General features: G+C 54.2%; 8 protein-coding genes across 8 annotated transcripts; 4 read left to right on the top strand and 4 right to left on the bottom strand.

The window, feature by feature from the left end:
- Nucleotides 1-794, top strand: BZA05DRAFT_253290 (uncharacterized protein). The gene has a single exon (XM_051480044.1). The coding sequence runs from the start codon at nucleotides 114-116 to the stop codon at nucleotides 549-551; it is 438 nt and encodes a 145-aa protein (XP_051341348.1). The 5' UTR covers nucleotides 1-113; the 3' UTR covers nucleotides 552-794.
- A 243-nt stretch (nucleotides 795-1,037) lies between these two features.
- On the bottom strand, nucleotides 1,038-2,145 carry BZA05DRAFT_334442 (uncharacterized protein; the record flags this gene model as incomplete). Its single annotated transcript, XM_051480729.1, has 4 exons — nucleotides 1,038-1,520; nucleotides 1,576-1,767; nucleotides 1,859-1,912; nucleotides 1,975-2,145. The coding sequence occupies 4 exons, from the start codon at nucleotides 2,143-2,145 to the stop codon at nucleotides 1,038-1,040; spliced, it is 900 nt and encodes a 299-aa protein (XP_051341349.1).
- Nucleotides 2,146-2,651: 506 nt separating this feature from the next.
- Nucleotides 2,652-3,216, top strand: BZA05DRAFT_392923 (uncharacterized protein). Its single transcript, XM_051483166.1, has one exon. The coding sequence runs from the start codon at nucleotides 2,764-2,766 to the stop codon at nucleotides 3,097-3,099; it is 336 nt and encodes a 111-aa protein (XP_051341350.1). The 5' UTR covers nucleotides 2,652-2,763; the 3' UTR covers nucleotides 3,100-3,216.
- Nucleotides 3,161-3,695, top strand: BZA05DRAFT_392924 (uncharacterized protein). The gene has a single exon (XM_051483167.1). The coding sequence runs from the start codon at nucleotides 3,169-3,171 to the stop codon at nucleotides 3,391-3,393; it is 225 nt and encodes a 74-aa protein (XP_051341351.1). The 5' UTR covers nucleotides 3,161-3,168; the 3' UTR covers nucleotides 3,394-3,695.
- Nucleotides 3,696-5,026: 1,331 nt separating this feature from the next.
- Nucleotides 5,027-5,740, top strand: BZA05DRAFT_392925 (uncharacterized protein). The gene has a single exon (XM_051483168.1). It carries the CDS (start codon nucleotides 5,048-5,050, stop codon nucleotides 5,474-5,476), a length of 429 nt encoding a protein of 142 aa, XP_051341352.1. The 5' UTR covers nucleotides 5,027-5,047; the 3' UTR covers nucleotides 5,477-5,740.
- Nucleotides 5,741-6,860: 1,120 nt separating this feature from the next.
- BZA05DRAFT_435099 (uncharacterized protein) lies at nucleotides 6,861-8,648 on the bottom strand (the record flags this gene model as incomplete). The annotated part of the gene is made up of 7 exons (XM_051486354.1): nucleotides 6,861-7,016; nucleotides 7,350-7,580; nucleotides 7,732-7,820; nucleotides 8,123-8,197; nucleotides 8,227-8,234; nucleotides 8,273-8,363; nucleotides 8,619-8,648. 7 exons carry the CDS (start codon nucleotides 8,646-8,648, stop codon nucleotides 6,869-6,871), a joined length of 672 nt encoding a protein of 223 aa, XP_051341353.1. The 3' UTR covers nucleotides 6,861-6,868.
- A 4,857-nt stretch (nucleotides 8,649-13,505) lies between these two features.
- Nucleotides 13,506-14,100, bottom strand: BZA05DRAFT_253337 (uncharacterized protein). Its single transcript, XM_051480045.1, has one exon. The coding sequence runs from the start codon at nucleotides 13,988-13,990 to the stop codon at nucleotides 13,652-13,654; it is 339 nt and encodes a 112-aa protein (XP_051341354.1). The 5' UTR covers nucleotides 13,991-14,100; the 3' UTR covers nucleotides 13,506-13,651.
- A 3,539-nt stretch (nucleotides 14,101-17,639) lies between these two features.
- On the bottom strand, nucleotides 17,640-18,155 carry BZA05DRAFT_253380 (uncharacterized protein). The gene has a single exon (XM_051480047.1). It carries the CDS (start codon nucleotides 18,044-18,046, stop codon nucleotides 17,678-17,680), a length of 369 nt encoding a protein of 122 aa, XP_051341355.1. The 5' UTR covers nucleotides 18,047-18,155; the 3' UTR covers nucleotides 17,640-17,677.

Genomic DNA, 18,155 nt, shown 5'->3' on the forward strand with positions numbered 1-18,155 from the left:
GATACCTAGACAAAGGAGACCCAGCAACCCCCCCCCGCGCCCTCCAAGGCGGATGAACTTCATCATCGCTCAAACCCAACCAACCCAACCCAACCCAACCCGATAAGATAGACATGTACGATGTACATACATATCGGGTGCTAATAGTGATGGATGGATGGATGGATGGAGCGAAGAAAATTAGTTTGTGGTTGTGGTTGTTGTGGATGTGGTTGTGGTTGTGGTTGTGGTTGTGGTTGTGGATGTGGTTGGATTGGGTGTGTCGTGTCCGCCGCAGACCGGTGCAGGTACTGTACATCTTCCCCTTCCCGTCCGTCTTCTCCAACCGGAAAGTTTTCTTCAGCTTTTTTTTCTTTCCAAAGGCAAAAAAAAAAGAAAAAGGAAGAAAAAAAAAGAAAAAGGAAGAAAAAAAAGAAAAGATGAGAAAAAAAGAAAAGAAAAAAAAACAAGCGCGTGCGTGCGCGACGGACAAGTTCGACGGCCCCAATATAAAGTTAAATCCTGCCCCCAATCAATCGGCTAAAACCAACCCCAACCAAGCAGCAAATTGACATCCCGCCAAAAGAAAAAGAAAGAAAAAAACAAATAACTGAAAAGAAAAAAATGTGGAGGGAAGCATGTAGATCGATCGCATGAAGGGAGTAAGCGACACCAGCAAGCAGCAGGCAGGCAGGCAAGCAGCGCAGCGAGCCGGTAGATCCAGAAACAAAAAAAAATGCGGGAATGAAGGTGAAAAGAAAAAACAGCGGTAAGTAAAAAAGAAAACTCCAAACAATGTTTGAACAGATGGACGCAGACAACACCAGGTATAAACTCTCCAAAATGCGCAGCAAAATGAAATCCAGAAAATAAAAAGAAAAGAAAAGAAAAAAAGTAGCAGACAATCCCGGAAAGAGGACTCAGAAACCAGCAAACAATGACCCCAAATCGACCAAGTGCAAACTCCGCTGCGGTTAAAACGGTGAAAACCGTCCGTGATGAGCTTTCCCCCCGCTCCCAAGCCTGTTGTTCTCCGAGAAATATGACCCGCACAGGCATCAGTGCTGGAACTTGCGATTTAGGTGGTACTTTGCGATGTGCGTGTGCATATTCATGGGATCATCGTATATCATTCCTAAGCCCGGCTGCCCCATCTCGTTCCCAGGTCGCAAAGGTGGGAGTTGCTGTTGCTGTTCGTACGGGGATCCCACCGATCCATCATCATCCTCATCCATATGCGAGCCGTCGCCATTGAAGCCGTAACTGGGATCGCCGTTCGAATGGCTTGACCCGTTCGGCGAAGTTATCGGCATGTCTTGGGCAGAGTGTTTCCCGACGGATCCGTCTGCAGCCTGCACCTTCTTGGAGCCCAACTGAATCTTGCGGTCCTTGCCGCGTCCCTTGATGCCCCGATTCGAGTTCTTGTATAGCTCGGCAAAGTATTCGAAGAGTTCGCGGTCCGCCTGGGAAATTTCGTCCGGATTACGGAGAGCAGCGAATCTCTCGGTCAATTGTCGCAGGGCCGAGGAGTGGAATTTGTTCTGATGGGACTATGGACACCAGGAAGGGAACGGTTAGCGACGACGATCCGGCAACGATGTGTGCCGAAAGTACCTTAAGATTTCCCAATTGAGTGAACTGTTTGAGGCAGTTGTCCAGCTTGCAGGTGAAAGGCTTCGCGCCATCGTGGACAATCTTGTGTGCCCGAACGTTCCCTCGCTGGGCAAACTTCTTGCCGCAATAATCACACGAATAAGGCTTCTCGCCTGTGTGTCTTCGCTCGTGGGTCTATTCCAAGCAGTCAATATATAGTCGTTGGGACTCGAATTGTCTGATGAGCCGGTGAGATGGCCCACTGGAGGAAACTGCGTCGACTGACCTTAAGATTGCCTAGCTGCGAGAATCTCTGACCACAACCAACTTCACTGCATTCCTAAGAGCGAGAAGCCAAATCAGTACCGCCCAACCATTTGTTGTCTCAAGGGGAAGACGAACAAAAGGTTTATCTCCGGTATGAGCTCGCGAGTGGATGTCGAGATGAGTCTTCTGGAAAAAGCTCTTTCCACATCCCACTACGCTGCACTCGTATCTCTTCTTTTGCTTCGGTGATTTCTTCTCATCCCTTTTCCCTTCTTGAGGGCTCCCTGCCTCACTCCTCGTCAACATCTTGTTCACGTTTGTACAAGGTATCTGGTGAATTTCGGGGGTCGAACAGACTCGCTGTTGTGGTGGCGGTGGTGGTGGGGGAGGCTGTTGAGGTAACTGCTGTTGCTGCTGTTGTTGTTGCTGCTGTTGTTGTTGCTGTTGTTGTAGCTGTTGCTGCTGCTGTTGCTGCTGCTGTTGCGGTAGCGGTTGCGGTTGCTGTGGTGGCCACCCGTTGTGAAAGCCACCAGTGAACCCATTTCGTTCTGTGGCGAACCCGGATTCGGTCTTGATCGGTGCTCGGTGCTGTGGGTATACCGGAGACGGTGATTTCTCGTCCTTCTTTGGCTGCCGAGACTGAATGGCCTTCATCAAGTTGTCCACATCCGTCTGGAAGTCCACCTCCCTGTCCGGGCTTTGGATCTTCGACTTCCCCACCAGATGAGTGATCGAATCCGGTTTCTGCACCGGCTTTACGGGTTGAAGGGAAAGCAGTTGCTCTGGTGATGGTTCCTGTTGCTGACGGTGATTCTGCTGACCCTGTGATGACTGACGTTGCTGCTGTTGAAGCTGCTGCTGGTGCTGTTGAAGCTGCTGCTGCTGCTGTTGCTGGTGCTGCTGCTGCTGTCGTTGCGGCTGTTGATGCACTTGATGCTGTGGGTTTTGCTGCTGCTGCTGCTTCAGCTGGAGTTGTTGCTTCTGGAGCTGCGGCTGCTGCAGTTGCTGTTGCGGTGGCACTGGCTGTGGATGACCTTGACCTCGGTGTGCCTGAGCTTGCTGTGGTGTCTGCTGGGGAACGTGCTGTTGAGCAGGCTGCTGGAGCCCGTGGTGATGAGGCCGCTGTGGAGGAATCTGGGATTGTTGTGGGGCCGGATGGTAGGTGTAGGCGGGAGCCTGTGTTGGGACTGTCGGTTTCGGGTTCGACACCCTCATGTTGGCCGCACTTCTTCCCAGCTGTCCCGGATCTCGGGGAATTGATTGTGCCGAAATCCCACGGGCTGCCAGGGCCTGTGGGGACTGCTGGAGCGACTGTTGATGAGCGCCGTGATGGTGAGAGTGCTGCTGCTGCTGCGACGGAGGAAAGCTTGCTGGTCCATATCCCGGTGTTGCGTGACCAACCACCTGATATGGCTGAACTTGCGACCCGAACCCATATTGGCCGCCTCCGTACGGGTTGAAGTTACCCATCTGGTCTCCCATGTGGTCGGATACATAGGACTGCCCTTCCATGGGCATCTGCGGAGCCATGACGCCTCCTCGAGGAGCTGCTGATGAGGACGAGGCCGAGTGATCGTTGCGATAGACAAGCCCAGAGATATCCATGACACCAGTGGCAGCAGACGTATTCTCACGATGATGCCACGCAGAAGCCGGTGTTGAAGCTGCCACTAGCGTTACTACTGTTACCACTGATACCGCCAGAGTTGCTGTTGAGTGGTTGGCCGGAATATGTGTGTTTTTTGCGTAGACGGGAGTGTTTTGCTTCTGCTGGGAGGGGAGGGGGGTGGGAGTAGGGGGGGTGTGGTGGTGGGCTGCTTGCTTGTTGCTCTGCTTGGGATGGAGATCCAAGAAGGTGAATCAAGGTTGTCCTGGTCCTGTGTGGTTGAATGGAGGGGCGGGCTTAGATGTAATAAGCAAACTGCTGCCGTGAAACTGCTGGCGCCTCGCCGGGAATGCAGTTTTCGGTAGAAGGTGGTGCTGGTTCTGCTTCTTCAGAAAGGTCCAGTAAATCGGGTTCCTGTATGTATGTTTCGGTCCGCCGCCGGCCGGAGGTATTTGACACACACGGCCGCGTCTGTTGAAGCTGGTGTTCCCAACTTATGTATTATCGAGCAATAACAGGTCTCGTCTAACGGATCCCCCACACCCAATGCTAGGGCTAGTTAATGGGGATGCGCCTTTGAGTTTCTCGTGAACTGGGGGGGGGCTGGAGGGACACTAGGTCTCTGGGTGGAGGGCAGCAGTGTGGAGGTGGGTGAGGGACAGAGGAGGCGACTGAGCGGCCGTGGTCCTGACTTTCTTGGGAGTACCTTGTGCCAGAGCGTTGTATCTAGATACATGGAACGCAATAGGGACTCGGACCGGACTAGAGTAACCAGGTCCCAGGAGGGCCAGGTGACGAGGCAGCGTTTTTTTTCTTTCTTTTTTTCTTTTCTCCTCCCTCTGTGTCTCTCGGGGCGTGGGAGCAGAGCCCCCTGGTCAAGATGAGAAGAAAAAAAATAAACTACGAACCTAACCAGGTCGGCGAATATTGATATCGTAAAAATAATTCCTCAGTTGACGGGCTGGGGAAGATCAACGAGATCACTGGGAGGCAGGTACCCCAAGAAGAAGTAGCGGCGGCGGCACCGGCAGCAGCAGATGATGGGGTGACAGTGCGGAAGGCAAGTAGCTGAGGCGGAAGGAGGAGAAGAAGAAGAAGAAGTGGCCGTCAGGCTGGTAACGTCAGGACCATGCGAGTAAAATGGATGGGGCAGTTCGGCAGGCTTAGGGGGGAGGGGGAGATGGTTTGGTACGGGTTGGGACGATGCTCCACTGGGTGGGAGTGTGGATCTTTGCGGGATCGAGAGGGAGGTGAACTATGGGTGGAGGGGGTATAACAGGTACGTAGTAGGGGGGCCGTGGTTTGTGCGTGTTGTTTGTTCTCCGACAATCGATATGGACGCGCCTCCGCTGTGAGGGCCGAGTGCAAGATCAGCGTCAGTCACCGTTTTTTTTGGTGGTGGTGGTGGAGGAGGAGGAGAGAAAGGTGGGAGGTCCCAACCGAACAAAATTCTGGGGAGATGGGTAGGGACTCGGACTCGGACCCAAGTTCATTCGGTACTTAGGCGGAGAACCTAAAGTGGGGGCAGGCAGGCAGACAACAGCAGTAGGTAGATCGATATCAATCCAGACTCTTGATCCTCCCTCCCGGAGCCTCTCTCAAATGGCAGAACGGCCATCCCTAGATAGGCATCCCTTCTTCCACCTTCACCGACTCCGACTCCTTCTCGTCTTCCTCGCCCTCGCCCTCGTCCTCGCCCTTCCCTCGCCTTCACCCTCCTCTGCTCCTCCTCGTCGGCATGGGCTCCTACTTATCATCCCCGTCACCTCGAGCCCACCCGAACTCGGCTGCCCCGTCCTCGTGCCGATGCCACAGCGCCCCGCCGCCCGCCCGCCTGTCTCCATGTTTCCGTCCATCTTGCAGACTCCATCTGAGCAGGATTCCCCCAGGCCCAGCCCGACCAGCGCCTCCGCTCCGAACGTCAAACATGCCGAACAAACGAGACGGATAACCGTTTTTCTGGGCTTCTATCTAATACACTTTGGTCATCCACACATCCATCGTGGTTGTTTATTTCCGACGGCCTACTGAGATCTTACATCCCCCTCGCGGCCATGTCGATTCCTCGCTAACTGGGAGACCTGGAACTAGCTCCAAGAATTGGTGGCCATGCACCGAGGACTAGGTAAGAACAAGGTCTCACTCTCCTGAAATTGAGAGGGAGCTGGCAGGAGCGCCTCTAGCCTGCTTACGGTAAAGAACCAACACACACACCCACACACCCACGCACACCCACACCGCGCAGCTGGGGCATACGCACCCACACTCATCACCACCACCACCATCATCACCACCACACGCTTCCTCTCATGCTGATTCCTCACTCGGCACTTTCCTTGTTGATTTTCGCGCGGATCCAAAGAAAGGCTAGCCCGGGGGAGAGGGAGACGGGAGAAGGGAGGTCGGCCGGAGAGGTGAGGTGAGAGTGAAAACGAAAGAGAAAAAAAATAGGGAAAGGGACTGGACCGGGCACGCAGAGAGTCAGACCGCCGCAAAAGTCCCGTTACCGTCGCCCTCCCCCTTCCCCTCCCCCTTCCCCTCAAACAGAACTGCAAGAATAATGGTAGCGGTCCAGTGCCGGTCCCATGTCGCATGCGAACGAAGCGCGAAGCTCGAGCTGAGAAGCGGAGGGTGCATGGAACAACTCGGCGAGATCAGGCCTAGCGTGATGGCGGTGAAATCCTGGTCGGCTCGCCCCCTCCCCGTTGGTCGGTTGTTGTTGGCGCGCGCAGGTCGGGGAGGGGGGGAGGGCGCGCATGGGGTTGGTTTCCAAGACAAATCATCGGGACCCAGACGGGGAAAGAAAAGAAGGGAGGCATGGTGCGGCATATCAAGCGAGGCGGAATAAGATCTACGCCGGCATTCTTCTCCATTCCCACCGCTGCTGGTTGATGGGACCTATGTACCTCCCCTACTTGGTAGCAGCCCACCACTTGACGTAAAGCATGGCGAGCATGGAGAGAGCATGGAGAGTATGGAGAGTATGGAGAGCGGCATTCCGCAGCGCAACTCTGGTCCTCGGACACATTGCGTTCCCGACCGAAGAGCCGTGAGCAAATGCGCTGGCCGTCTATGTACCGTGGCTGTCTTGCTGTCTGGCTATCCCGCTGTCTGGCTATCCTGCTGTCTTGCTGTCTAGCCGACTGCTAGTAGCTGGGGTTTCTGGCCTGGTTTTCCGACCGGACCGGCATGCGTAGAGTACGGAGAGGGAGAAAGAAAGTTCGTCCTGTCCTGTCCTCACCTATAGGTGGCAGTGAATATAACTCAGGATGTATTGCACATACCGCTCAAACCTACCGACCCAAAGCGACGGGTTGAGCAAAGAAGCACAGCAGCAGCAGAAGCAGCATCATATATCTCTAGACGAGCATCGAATTTCTACGGCATGTGCAGGCAGATATCCCGGCCGAAATCCCGTCGCAATTATGTAAAGCGTAGCATCGCCCACGGCCACGGCTGGCGCTCCACGGCAGAGCTGGGGGGCGCCGGGTTGAAGAATTTCGTGGAGGGGTGCTTGGGTAAGAGCAAGTAGCTGAGTAAGTCGATATGTGTGGCCCATGTGTCGTGTGTGCTGTGTGCAATGTGTTGTGGGTTACGGGCTGTGGGTCGTGGGTGGTGCTGCTCGCTGCGGAGGGGGGCTGAGTGGTAGTAGGCGAGCGGTGTAACCCGCCAGGGCACTAAACCGCTTTTGAGGCTCAGAATAGGGCTTCTGAGAAGCCGACGATCGCTCTCCCGGCATGATGGGGGCACTTCTGCTCTACAGAGCAGCCAAGCAGCACGTTCTTCGTCGTCTTCACGCACGTTCCCAAATCAGGTTTAGGAATCTGTCTCGCCGACATAGTCTGTGCGACTGGCTCGCTTTGGCCCGTCTGGATGAGGTTTGGCCGTCCGGCCATGCACCCACAGTCTGCTAACTACATGTTCGCTCGGATTCGGTAAAGCCACTCCCTCCTCCTCCTCGTCCTTCTCCTCCTCGTCCTCCTCGTGATGTGGCCTCTCAGTGGTGGCCCAGTTCGAAATTAACCGACCGATCCTCCTGGGAACCGGCTGGTCACGGTGGCCGGTCAGCCAGCTGGTGGAACTCCATGTACCAAGGTACTCTCGGTACTCTACTCCAGGTACAATGGCGTCAATCCTACAGCAGCAGGAGCATGAGCAGCATGAGCACGAGCAGCAGCACGAGGGGCAGATGGTTTGCAGGAGTTGGGATCCGGTACCCAGTAGATGCGAAGCAGAATTGGAAACCCCCTATTGTTATGCGGAATCTCAACTGATGTGGTGCATACATAACCTTCCCTACCGTAGGTATCCCTCCAAGTGCTATCGGCAGCACTCCGTCCTTCCCGTCCTTCGCCCGCTGCATATCGGGAGCGAACTATAGAGTAAGTAGAAAGATACGATACTTTACTCTACTGTATTTACTCTAGTAACTGACTATTGCTGACCCCTCCCCGTGCCAACCCCCCTTTCGACGACGCCGTGTAAGCCATCGTGTTCGGAGGTATGTAAACGATAAAAGCCATCCGCTTATTGGTGGTGACATTTCCGCAGGATGCCGTTGGTTCCTTTTTTTCCCTTTTTTTTCTTTTTCTTTCTCTCTGTCTCTCTCACTAACTATTACCGAGCGCCTGGCACAGGTACAGTTACTCAAGGCTGCTTGCCTGGCTGCTTGCCTACCTGGATAACCACAGCCGGACTCTGTGTCCGGCATATCGTGGCATGTTTGGAACTCGAGATGTGTGAAAGCATCGACTTCAACTCGGTGTCAGGTACCTGCTCACGTATTTACCTATGTAACTGCGGAATATCCCGGGGTACCCTACACACCGCCGTCCGATTCGCCCTTCACTTCACTTTTCGCCTGCACTGGTTGCACACACGTGCGCCGTGCGTTCTTGATATACGTGTACCACGACTCCTGGACGGCGACATAGGTTTGCGTTCAATATCTTCTATCTACTCTCTACTGGATGACGATAGATAGATATCAATTACCAAGAGTCTCCAGCCACGAGCAGCAGCAGCAGCCTTATCCACTGCGCCTACCCCGAATCCGACGCGAAGAAAATCCCATCCCACACCCACACTCACCCCCCACGCCGGCGCGCCGGCCGGGTGCTAGCTGCTGCCTCTGTCTGTGGATCGTTACTCGCGCAAATCCCCGGATACGTACGAGTGGCACGGGGAATGGGGGAGGAGACATGGTAATAAGAAACTCAATATCAACATGTGGGTGCCATATCCTCGGTGCGGTGTGCTGCGGCACGGGCATCCCAGCAGCAGCGAGGCCCATCAGTCAGTCAATCAAGCAGTCAATCAATCAATCAACCATTCAATCAAAAAAAAAAGTCAACGCCGTCGGCGGTCCAGTCATCCAGTCATCCAGGGCCATCTCGAAATCTTTCCTCCTATGGGGCCCTCTCTCTCTCTCTCGTGCTCCCTCCCTCCCTCTCTCCCTCCCCGCAAACTCACTTCCGGCGTGGGCGGGCGGGGGGCGGGCGAACCATGCGAACCAACATACATATGGATGGATGCCATACATACGACCACAAACTTTGTTATCCTATCCAGCCAACCATCCAGCCAACCATCCAGGTAACAGCGCAGATTACAGATGGCCATGGTTAGATCTCCAAAGTCCGCGCGGGCCGCCCGTTATATCATACTCTAAATAGAATCCATTTGTTGTTTTTTTTCCCTCGTTTTTTTTTCTCTTCTCTTCCAAACAGAAACGGGGGCCGAATTGAGGGAAGGGATGGGGAGGGGAGGGGAGGGAATATGTAATGTAATGCCATGTAGAAGCACGCAGGCAGGCAGGCAAGAGCAGGCGAGAAGTTGGGGCTGAAATTGGAGCTGGTTTCTAATGCAGCCGGTGGCCGGCGGCCGCTTATGGGGTCCTTCCTCCGCCATACCGACATCCAGCGATACGGCACCATCTTGCTGCCGCTGCTAACTAATACTTCTTCCTTCCCCACTCCCCACTCCCCATTCCCGGGTAGGTGAGCATCACACATCCCACATCCTACATACATCACACATCACACATGCCGCCGCCTCCCTCCCGTTCACCACATCGCCTCGCCTCACGTCCAATCACGACAAATCACTCAGCATCTCCACAATTCTCCACAGATGCACAGTTATGGTAGGTAGAGTACTACATACCATAGTCTACAATGGGATAACGTAGATACTTGCTATTTATGTAGAGAAATACCTGAGTAAGTAGTGTGCGGAATTACATAAGACCATCCTCCTGCTCCTCCTCCAGGCTTATTTTCTTTTTTCCTCCTTCTTTTTTCTTTTTCTTTTCATAAGGGAGTCGCGCATCTCGCCTACCCTACTACCTACCCTACCTACCCTACTGCTTCTTTTTTTTTCCACTGCCGTGGGCAAGGGAAGGATGGGAAGATGGGGGAGGGGGAGGGAGGGGGGACAGCCTCTCCTGTGGAGCAGTCTAATTCCAGTCTGCATGCTGCAACAAAAAGCAAATGTAAGAAGAAAGAAAAAGCGAGCGCAGTCTGGGGAGTCTGAGCAGTCTTAGCAGAGCAGCCTGAGCACTGAGCAGTGCACAAGGAAGGATGGATGGACTGGCATGGCAGAGCAGAAGGAAGGATGGACGGGCACAGAAGGACGGGCATGAGAGGCATGGGAGGCATGAGAGGCATGGCATGGCATGCACGACGAACCACACAACCACCCATCTGCGTATCCCGTGCAACCAAACCAGTGCAACCAAACCAGTGCAACCAAACCAGTGCAACCAAACCCACGCAGCCTAACCCACCGCCATCCATCCAACCCATCCACCAGCCAACCCATCTAACCAGCCAACCAGCCCGCCGCGCCGCCGCGCCGCCGCCGCGCCGCGCCAGCGCCCCATCACATCACATCACATCACACAGACCACACAGACCACACACCCACCTGCACACACACCCACCCTCACACCCACCTGCACACACGGCAACCCCACCAGTACCACCCACCACTCCCACAGCACCAGTACCACCACTGCACCACCACCACTGCACCACCACCACTGCACCACCACCACTGCACCACCCACATCCCGTCTTTATTTTTGCGGGGCTTTTTCCCCAGGTGGGTGTGCACTGCACCACCACCACCACCACCCTGCACAGTGCAGTGCACCTAACTGTGGGTGGGTGGCCGCCACCATATGACAAAAAAACGAAACGACTGACTAGCGTAGCCGCAGTAGCAGCGGGAAAAAAAAAGAAATAAAAAAAGGGAGGGAGCGAGATGCAGCGTAGAGGGAGGGAGATGCAGCATAGATGGATGGATACGCGGGCAGGCGCCCTCCATCACCCTTCCCTTTTCCCATGGACATAGCTATGGCTACCTATAGGGGAGCCTGGAGGGTCCTAGCGGTAATGGCGAGGTGAAGGTGGAGGTGGAGGTGAAGGTGGAGGTGAAGAAGGACAAAGAAAGGCAAAGAAAAGCAAAGCAACTGGATCGGTATGACAGAGTGATACCGGTACATATCTGCGATGGATGGATAGATATTGCCACATGGTTTCTGCTCACCACTTGTATCTCACCACTGAATCTCACCGCCGAGTCTCATCGCTGTATAGGCGGAGGGAGGGGGGAGGGCGAGTGAGGCCATCGATAACGACGACGACGACGTCGTCGTACGGCACAGGCTGGCCAGCCTCGCCCGTTCTCGCCGGCCCGTGAGTGAGTGAGTGGGTGAGTTCATGCGCATTGTTGCACGCCTCTGGGTCTGCTCGGATCTGATCTAGAACTATGCACAGTGTCTTTGTCAGACACTCGGAGTTATCCCCAACACCAGCAACAGCGAAAAATTGTCAACTTCTGGGGACAGCACGGTGCAGTACATATCCCCCTTCGCTCCCCAACTTCGCTCCCTACCGCTGACTAGTTGAGCCCCCGAGATACATGCATACATAGACTTGCATACGATACATACATACGATGGCCTTGGAGGCTGGAGGCCGGAGGTTGGAGCCAACACCAGCCGCAGAAGTCCGAAGGGCTGGTCTGAGCCAATAGAACACGGGCTGTTGGCGATCCTCGGAGTCCGATAGATACGGTAGATACGGCACCCGCCATGGCACCCACCATATGAAGGTGAAGGTTTTGAAATGAGCTGAAGCATATCGATAGGCTTGTCCGTAATGACCATACATCGGGAGACTTAGGTCTGATGTCTGCAAGCGCCTCTCTCTCACGTCTCTGTCTCTCGGAATCCCGGCGTTGCTCGTCTAGAGTGCAACTCGGTCTTGCACCTAGGTATCAATTTCTATTCTACCTATGCAACAAAGAGTAGGTACTGCCCCAGACCAGTGTCCCCGCCCCGCCCCTCGCGCCTTTCGATTCGGACCGGCCCGTTTGGACGGCAGAGTAGAGTCGAGCAGGCCAAGTGTGGTCGTCCCTCTGTGCTCGGTCGCTCTCCGCTCTCCGCTCCACGCTTTAGTTAGTTTAGTCGGGAGCCATCCCACACGGTTACGTATCTAGGTAGCACCGTACCATGGTTTCAACTTTCAGGCCGACTGCTAGAGTAGAGTACTAACAGACTGCTCGTATGATTCCGAGCTTGCCTTCACCCTTCACTTCTGCTACTGCTGCTAACCAACCAACTAACCAAACCAAACTAACTACCGATGGCGCAAAAGTCTAAACTGCAGATGTTTACCTACTCCACCACCACACGTGCTGCCTGCCTGCCTGTCTGCCCCCCATCCATCCCCCATCCTCATCCTCCGCCCATCCCAATTCCCCCCAATTCCCCCCATCCTTCATTCCCGCTACCTCCCTACTAACCAACTAACCCCCCCTCCACCACCCCCCAATAGTCGAATTAATACCGCACCGTAACCTTGACTGACCGCCTACGGAATCTCAATATCCGAGAACAGAACTGCAATGGAACGCTCGCCGAAAGAAAAAATTGAAGAAAAAAACTGCTTCAGTTCCATCCAGGACCGGACCGGTAGATACTGCTGCTCCTAGGGCCTGGTTACCCGCGGCTTAACAGCGCGGATGGAAATGACTGCGAGAGTGAGAGAGAAAAGAGAGAAAAATAATGATGATAATGACGATAATAACAGCAGTAATAATAATAATCACCATCAGCGGCAATCTCCCCCCGGATGCGCTCCAGCTCTACTCTATCTGTGTACTCTACATACAGCAGGCAGGCAAGCAGGCAGAGGCAGGCAGGCAGAGGCAGGCAAGCAGGCAGACAAGGCGGGCTGCATGCATGCACAGCATATCAACGACCGTCGACGACCACCTAAAACCCCAACCCAACCCAAACCCAAACCCAAGACCGAAAGAAAGAAGGAAAAAAAAAGAAAGGAAGAAAGAAAAAAAAGTGTGGGGAAAGACAGATTTCGATTGCGGAGATGATTGACGCCCGTCACTCGACGACTCGACGACTCGGCCCGGCAGCGGAGACCGAGCCACTTTCATCCATAGAGCTTGTACTCCAACGACAACACGCCGCCGGCGGCTGCGTGGTAACTATGCGGCATACCTGCGCTGCCGCTTAACTAATATCGCTACACACACATCAACATCCATATCGATATCGACCACGCGGGCGGGCGGGTGGGCTTGGGGCATACACGTATGTAATGTGATGTATGTAATTCTGTACGCTGCACATACGCTGCACATACGCTGTACATACGCTGTACATACGCTGTACATACGCTGTACTCTACACGCTGTACATATGTAGGCAGAGCACACACGCTGTGCGCATCTACCGGTACTCTACTCTACGTGGAGATCTCCAAGGGGAAACAATTGCGGGGAAAGCTGAGAAAGAAGGATTTAACGCTTTCCAGAACTCCGAGACCGCATCAGTCGGTCACAACTCTCCAGCACCGTTGACCTCGAAATACCGCATACGGATCTAATCTAGAGGACTAACTCTCTCTCATGTCTCTCTAAAAGAAAAAGAAAAAGAAAAGGCCAAAGACTGGGTCCGCCACTACCACTACCACCATTACCACTACATACCACCACCACCACGCCAAAGATGGACAGCGACGACGACACGGCGACGACACAGCTTCAACACTAAATACTTCTTACCCCAATCTGACCTGTACCAGACTTACTTACTTACTCATCGTCACAATTGGTTGGGCTGCGGGACCCTTCACACTCTTTCTTTCTTTCCGGCGGCATCTGCGCATTCACTTAACTCTAGATACTGGGGGAAAATTCTGCTACCGTCCGTATCATGCATGCGGCGAAGTTGGAGGGAGCGAGGTCTCGGATACATTCAACATCCATCCAGTCACGATGCCAATCGGCACCTAGTCTAGGACTCTCTCTCTGACCTTGACCTCCTCCGACCTCCCTCCACCCCCTCGAAGACATACACCTCACTGCTCTTCCTCTTTGGAGAATCCACCAGCACATTAATACCTCACCTACGACCGCCAGCAGTAACAACAAACCGTCAGCAAGCAGCAAGCAGCAGCACCACCACCACGTGCCAACGGCCAACAACAAACCGACTGACGACATCACCCAGGCCATCACTCGGGCCTTCCAGCCCCCCCGAACCTCCCCAGACCTCCCCCTCCCCTTCTAGATCAAACACCTCCGCCCCAACCCCGGGGAACCACCGCTTTCGTTCGTTTTTCTACCCCACAAATCGACACGCCACACGTCATTCGGCAGACGAAGCGTAGATCTAGAGTGCCCGCCGCCGTCGTCGTCCCTTCCATCCATGATCCCCCCCTCCCCCTCCCCCGGATTATGACGCAAGGCTGCGTTGGCCCCCGCTGTAGACGAACCTTCTTTCCACATCAGCAGAAAACACCTTTGCCGTTCTAGACCCCCTTCCAGCCCCCAGCCGTTCGAGGGGGAGGAGGGGATATGGCGTCATACCCTCCCCTCCCCCATTTCTCCTTCCCATCTCCCCAGACCCCAATTCTAGTACGGCCTATGTACGGCCCTTGAACACCTCTGCCTCCGCAAGAGACAACACTACTGTAGGTACCCACCTCACACCCCACACCCCACACCCCGCCTTGCCCTGAATTTGCTTTACTGACCCGGGCCGGCTCACAGGGTCGCTCGATCACTCACTCCCACTCCCACTCCCTCGAACGGACCGGAACATACAGACTTAAGCTTCCGGAACGAAGGGGTCCGCCCCACTACTCCTCCTACCCCCCCTACCCTCCCCCTCTTCCTTCTGCTCCTCCTCCTCCCCCTCCTGGTGCTCGCCGGGCTCGCCGGGCTGGACCGTTGGCAACATCGTCACATCATACCATGCCACACCATCATACCATCATAGCATGCCTACGTATGAGGAGGGTGAGGGGGAGAGAGGGGTGGAGAGAGGGGTGGTATATTAACCGTTATATACTCTATATCCCGAGGCTTCCGGGAGCCGCTTATTTCCCGCTTTCCCGTTGACTGTTTGACTGAGACGTGCGGTTACCAGTTAGTGGTAGTCAAGAGGGTGATGGCATGGTGCATCACTCGCTCACTCGCTCACTCGGCTCGTTTGCTTTGCTTTGCTTTGCTTTGCTTTGCTTTGCAGTCATCATGGTAGATGACTAGCCCCACCAACCCAGCCCCACCAACTCCCGTGACCACCATGGCATGGTCACCACCCTGAGGTTAACATGTACCTGACGATGACAGACGACAGCTGGCCTGAAACTAAAAGTCCCAACCAACCCCCCATACCTTCCCGCTCGCCCGCCTGACATGGCCAACTGGTAATAGTACCACCGGGGTAGACAATAGTAGGGGGTAATAGTAATAGGTACCGGGACCACCAAAGTATCACGCGGTCCCCCAGTGTAGTGTAGTGTAGTAACAGCCCCCCATCCCCCGCCTTCAGCCCTCAAACTCAGCCTTCGGCCTTTCGTCACAGTGTTGTGCAGCGCAGACCAGGGACAAGGGCTGCGCAGGGACAAGACAAGGTGAAGAGCAAGGACAGCGCAGGGGAAGGGGAAGGACAAGTGGAGTGGGAAATGATCCGCCTGTCAAGACTCGAGAGCCGAGACTCCAGGGATCCGAGGATCCGAGGTGGTGCCGCTTGTATGTACCTATATGTAACCATTTGTAACGACGGTAGGAGTCCTACAGTGTCAAGTGTCCAGCCTTTTTTCGTCCCATCACGATAGATATCACGATACTATACTAATCACGATACCCATCACGATATCATATTACACCCATTATCTATATGATCACGACATCGTTCCGCGGCGGCCGGGTAGGGGGGGGGGGGGGCTTTTTCTTTTCTTGCTCCCTTTCCTGCTTTCTTTTCCTGGGTTCTTTGCTTTTTCTGATGAGATTGGGCGGGGATGCCTAAGTAGCGATCGCGAGTTCCAGCCCCAGGTGGCAGGTGGCTGGAAGTCATTGATGGATTATGGATGGGAACTTGGGAAGACTCGGGAAGAGAAGGGAGTTGGAACTTGGAGCATGGTGAGGCTGAGCGTTCGCACGAGACGAGATGAGACGAGACGGGGGGAAGCCGAATAAGATGTGACGATGTCCCACCCCGCAGCCAGGCCGAACGCTTACCGGAAGCTGCAACGCTGCGCACCATAGGTAGGTAGATAGTACTGGCAGAGCATGCTTTTGTCCGTTGATCGGACGGGTGCACGGGGCCTAGCTAGAGCTGCCAGTGCTGATCCCCTCCTCCCCCAATCCACGCTCGTTGGTTTCGATCACGATGCGTATATAAGTAGCCAGAGGAGCCAGAGGAGCCCCCTCCACGTACAGCAGGGCAGTATGGTGGAAGCTCTGCACCCAGTTACTACTATATACCTACTCGAGTACCGTAGTTGCCTACCGTATCCACCAGCAAAGCGCAGAGCTTAGAGCGCAGAGTGTAAAGCGCAGAGTGTCTGTCGCCACCCCCTCGGACTCGGGAGCTCGAGACCTTTTTCGGCCCCAGAATGGCTATTAACAGATGGACGAGCCAAATGAACGAGCCAGACGGTCGAGCCAGACGGATGAACAGACATGCGTAAACCCCCCGCCAGCCGGCTGGGTGTGGGATATGCTAGAATTTAGATGTGCCGGATGTACTGAATCTGCTGGATGTGTGAGTCGTGCGAGTCGTGAGTGAACGTGAACGTGTTCCCCGATCCCGTATTCCCACGTCTCGCCATCTCGCCTCCTCCTGCGCACATGGCGTATCTACACCCCCACACTGCTCAACCTAGCCAACCCACAGCCTCACTCCCCCTTCCTCGGTGATACCCCCCACCTCACAGCCGGTACGCACAACCGGTACGCAGTGCGCACCCCACAACGAAAAAGCCCCAGCTTTCGAACCCAGGGCCCGGGGGAGTACTATAGTCCCGTGCTGGTGGATATCGCCCGCCTACTCTACTCTACTCTACTCTACTCTACTCTACTCTACTCTACTCTACTCTACTCTCTCCTCTCCTCTCCTCTCCTCTACTTGGCGGCCGCTCAAGAAATCGGGAAACATCGAGAAGAGATCGGGAAGCTATCGGGATTCAGGATTCGGACAGGAAACGTGGCGATACTACCTATAGTTACATTGAGTAGGTACTTCCACATACTGCAGCCAAAGAACGGGATTAAAATCAACACCGACGTCTAAGTTCCAATCGTGTCCTGCAGCAGGAGGGATGGATAACTATATAGTAGACATGGTGATCTAAACTCAGCTCGCTGTCAGAAACAACGTAGGTATGCCGCAGCCTCGATATTCATCGGCGGTGGGTGTTCACTGTTCACGCGGTACGTTAGGTAGGTATTGTGAAGCCGCCGTGATCTGCGCGGATAAGCCACCCACTTGGTTCCTATGGCAATCTCGATGGCTTTAGATGGCTACGATTGCCATGAGCCGTGGAAGCCGGTGTGGACACCCGAGTACGGTGTTAGGTTATCCCTCCAGTGGCCACTGAACCTACCGGAGGAGTAGGCGAGTGCGGGGTCGTGAGTGGGCGAGCAGCCAATATTCGGTGAGCGAATACCTGGGTACCTACTGCGTGAGTCGCACCCGAGGGACTACAACAAGTTGGGAGTTGGGGTGAGTGGCCACTCTTCTTCTTCAACCTTCACCACCTGGAACCCAATTCACCGTTCACCGATACCGTATCATCTACGCCAAAACTCTGGAGCCTGAAGCCTGAACCCAGACGGTGATCGAGAGAAAAGAATCCGAAGACATTTAACCCGCCCAGCCATAGAAAACACAATGACACAGTGACACAGCGACAGTCAGTCAACACTAGACCAAAAAAAAGAAACTTGAAAACAAAGTAATTCTGTTTCTGCTTCTGTTTCTGCTTCCGTGCCTTCTTCCATTGGAAAAGAAAAAAAAGAAAGAAAGATAGAAAGAAGAAAGAGAAAAGAGAAAGAGAAAAGAAGAAAAAAGAAACCCGATAGGTACCCCACTACACCGCACATCCAGTTCCTTACATGAGATATCCTCGAAAAGAATAAAAGCAAAAAAGAAAAGAAATAGAAGAAAAAAGCGGAATCGAAAATAAAAAAGAAATAGAACCACCCTTTAAACCCCCCATTCTCTTCCCGTCCCCCCACGACCCACGACCCCCCGTGTCCCACTATCCCACCCCGTTTCTCCATCTCTTTTGATCTCGATCCGTGAAAAGAGAAGCAGAAAGAAAGAAAATCACCCAGCACCCAATAATCAGAGAAGACGCTCGCGGTAGGGCTCGTAACTGAAACAGCCAGA

The sequence above is a fragment of the Tricharina praecox genome (genome assembly GCF_024521635.1).
Source record: "Tricharina praecox strain CBS 144465 chromosome Unknown BZA05scaffold_7, whole genome shotgun sequence".
Classification (NCBI taxonomy): Eukaryota; Fungi; Ascomycota; class Pezizomycetes; order Pezizales; family Pyronemataceae; genus Tricharina; species Tricharina praecox.

What these genes read in the sequence shown, in the direction of transcription:
- BZA05DRAFT_253290 (XM_051480044.1), top strand. Translation starts at nt 114, where the DNA reads ATGTACGATGTACATACATATCGGGTGCTAATAGTGATGGATGGATGG.
- BZA05DRAFT_392923 (XM_051483166.1), top strand. Translation starts at nt 2,764, where the DNA reads ATGCACTTGATGCTGTGGGTTTTGCTGCTGCTGCTGCTTCAGCTGGAG.
- BZA05DRAFT_392924 (XM_051483167.1), top strand. Translation starts at nt 3,169, where the DNA reads ATGGTGAGAGTGCTGCTGCTGCTGCGACGGAGGAAAGCTTGCTGGTCC.
- BZA05DRAFT_392925 (XM_051483168.1), top strand. Translation starts at nt 5,048, where the DNA reads ATGGCAGAACGGCCATCCCTAGATAGGCATCCCTTCTTCCACCTTCAC.
- BZA05DRAFT_253337 (XM_051480045.1), bottom strand. Translation starts at nt 13,990, where the DNA reads ATGGCCTGGGTGATGTCGTCAGTCGGTTTGTTGTTGGCCGTTGGCACG.
- BZA05DRAFT_253380 (XM_051480047.1), bottom strand. Translation starts at nt 18,046, where the DNA reads ATGGAGAAACGGGGTGGGATAGTGGGACACGGGGGGTCGTGGGTCGTG.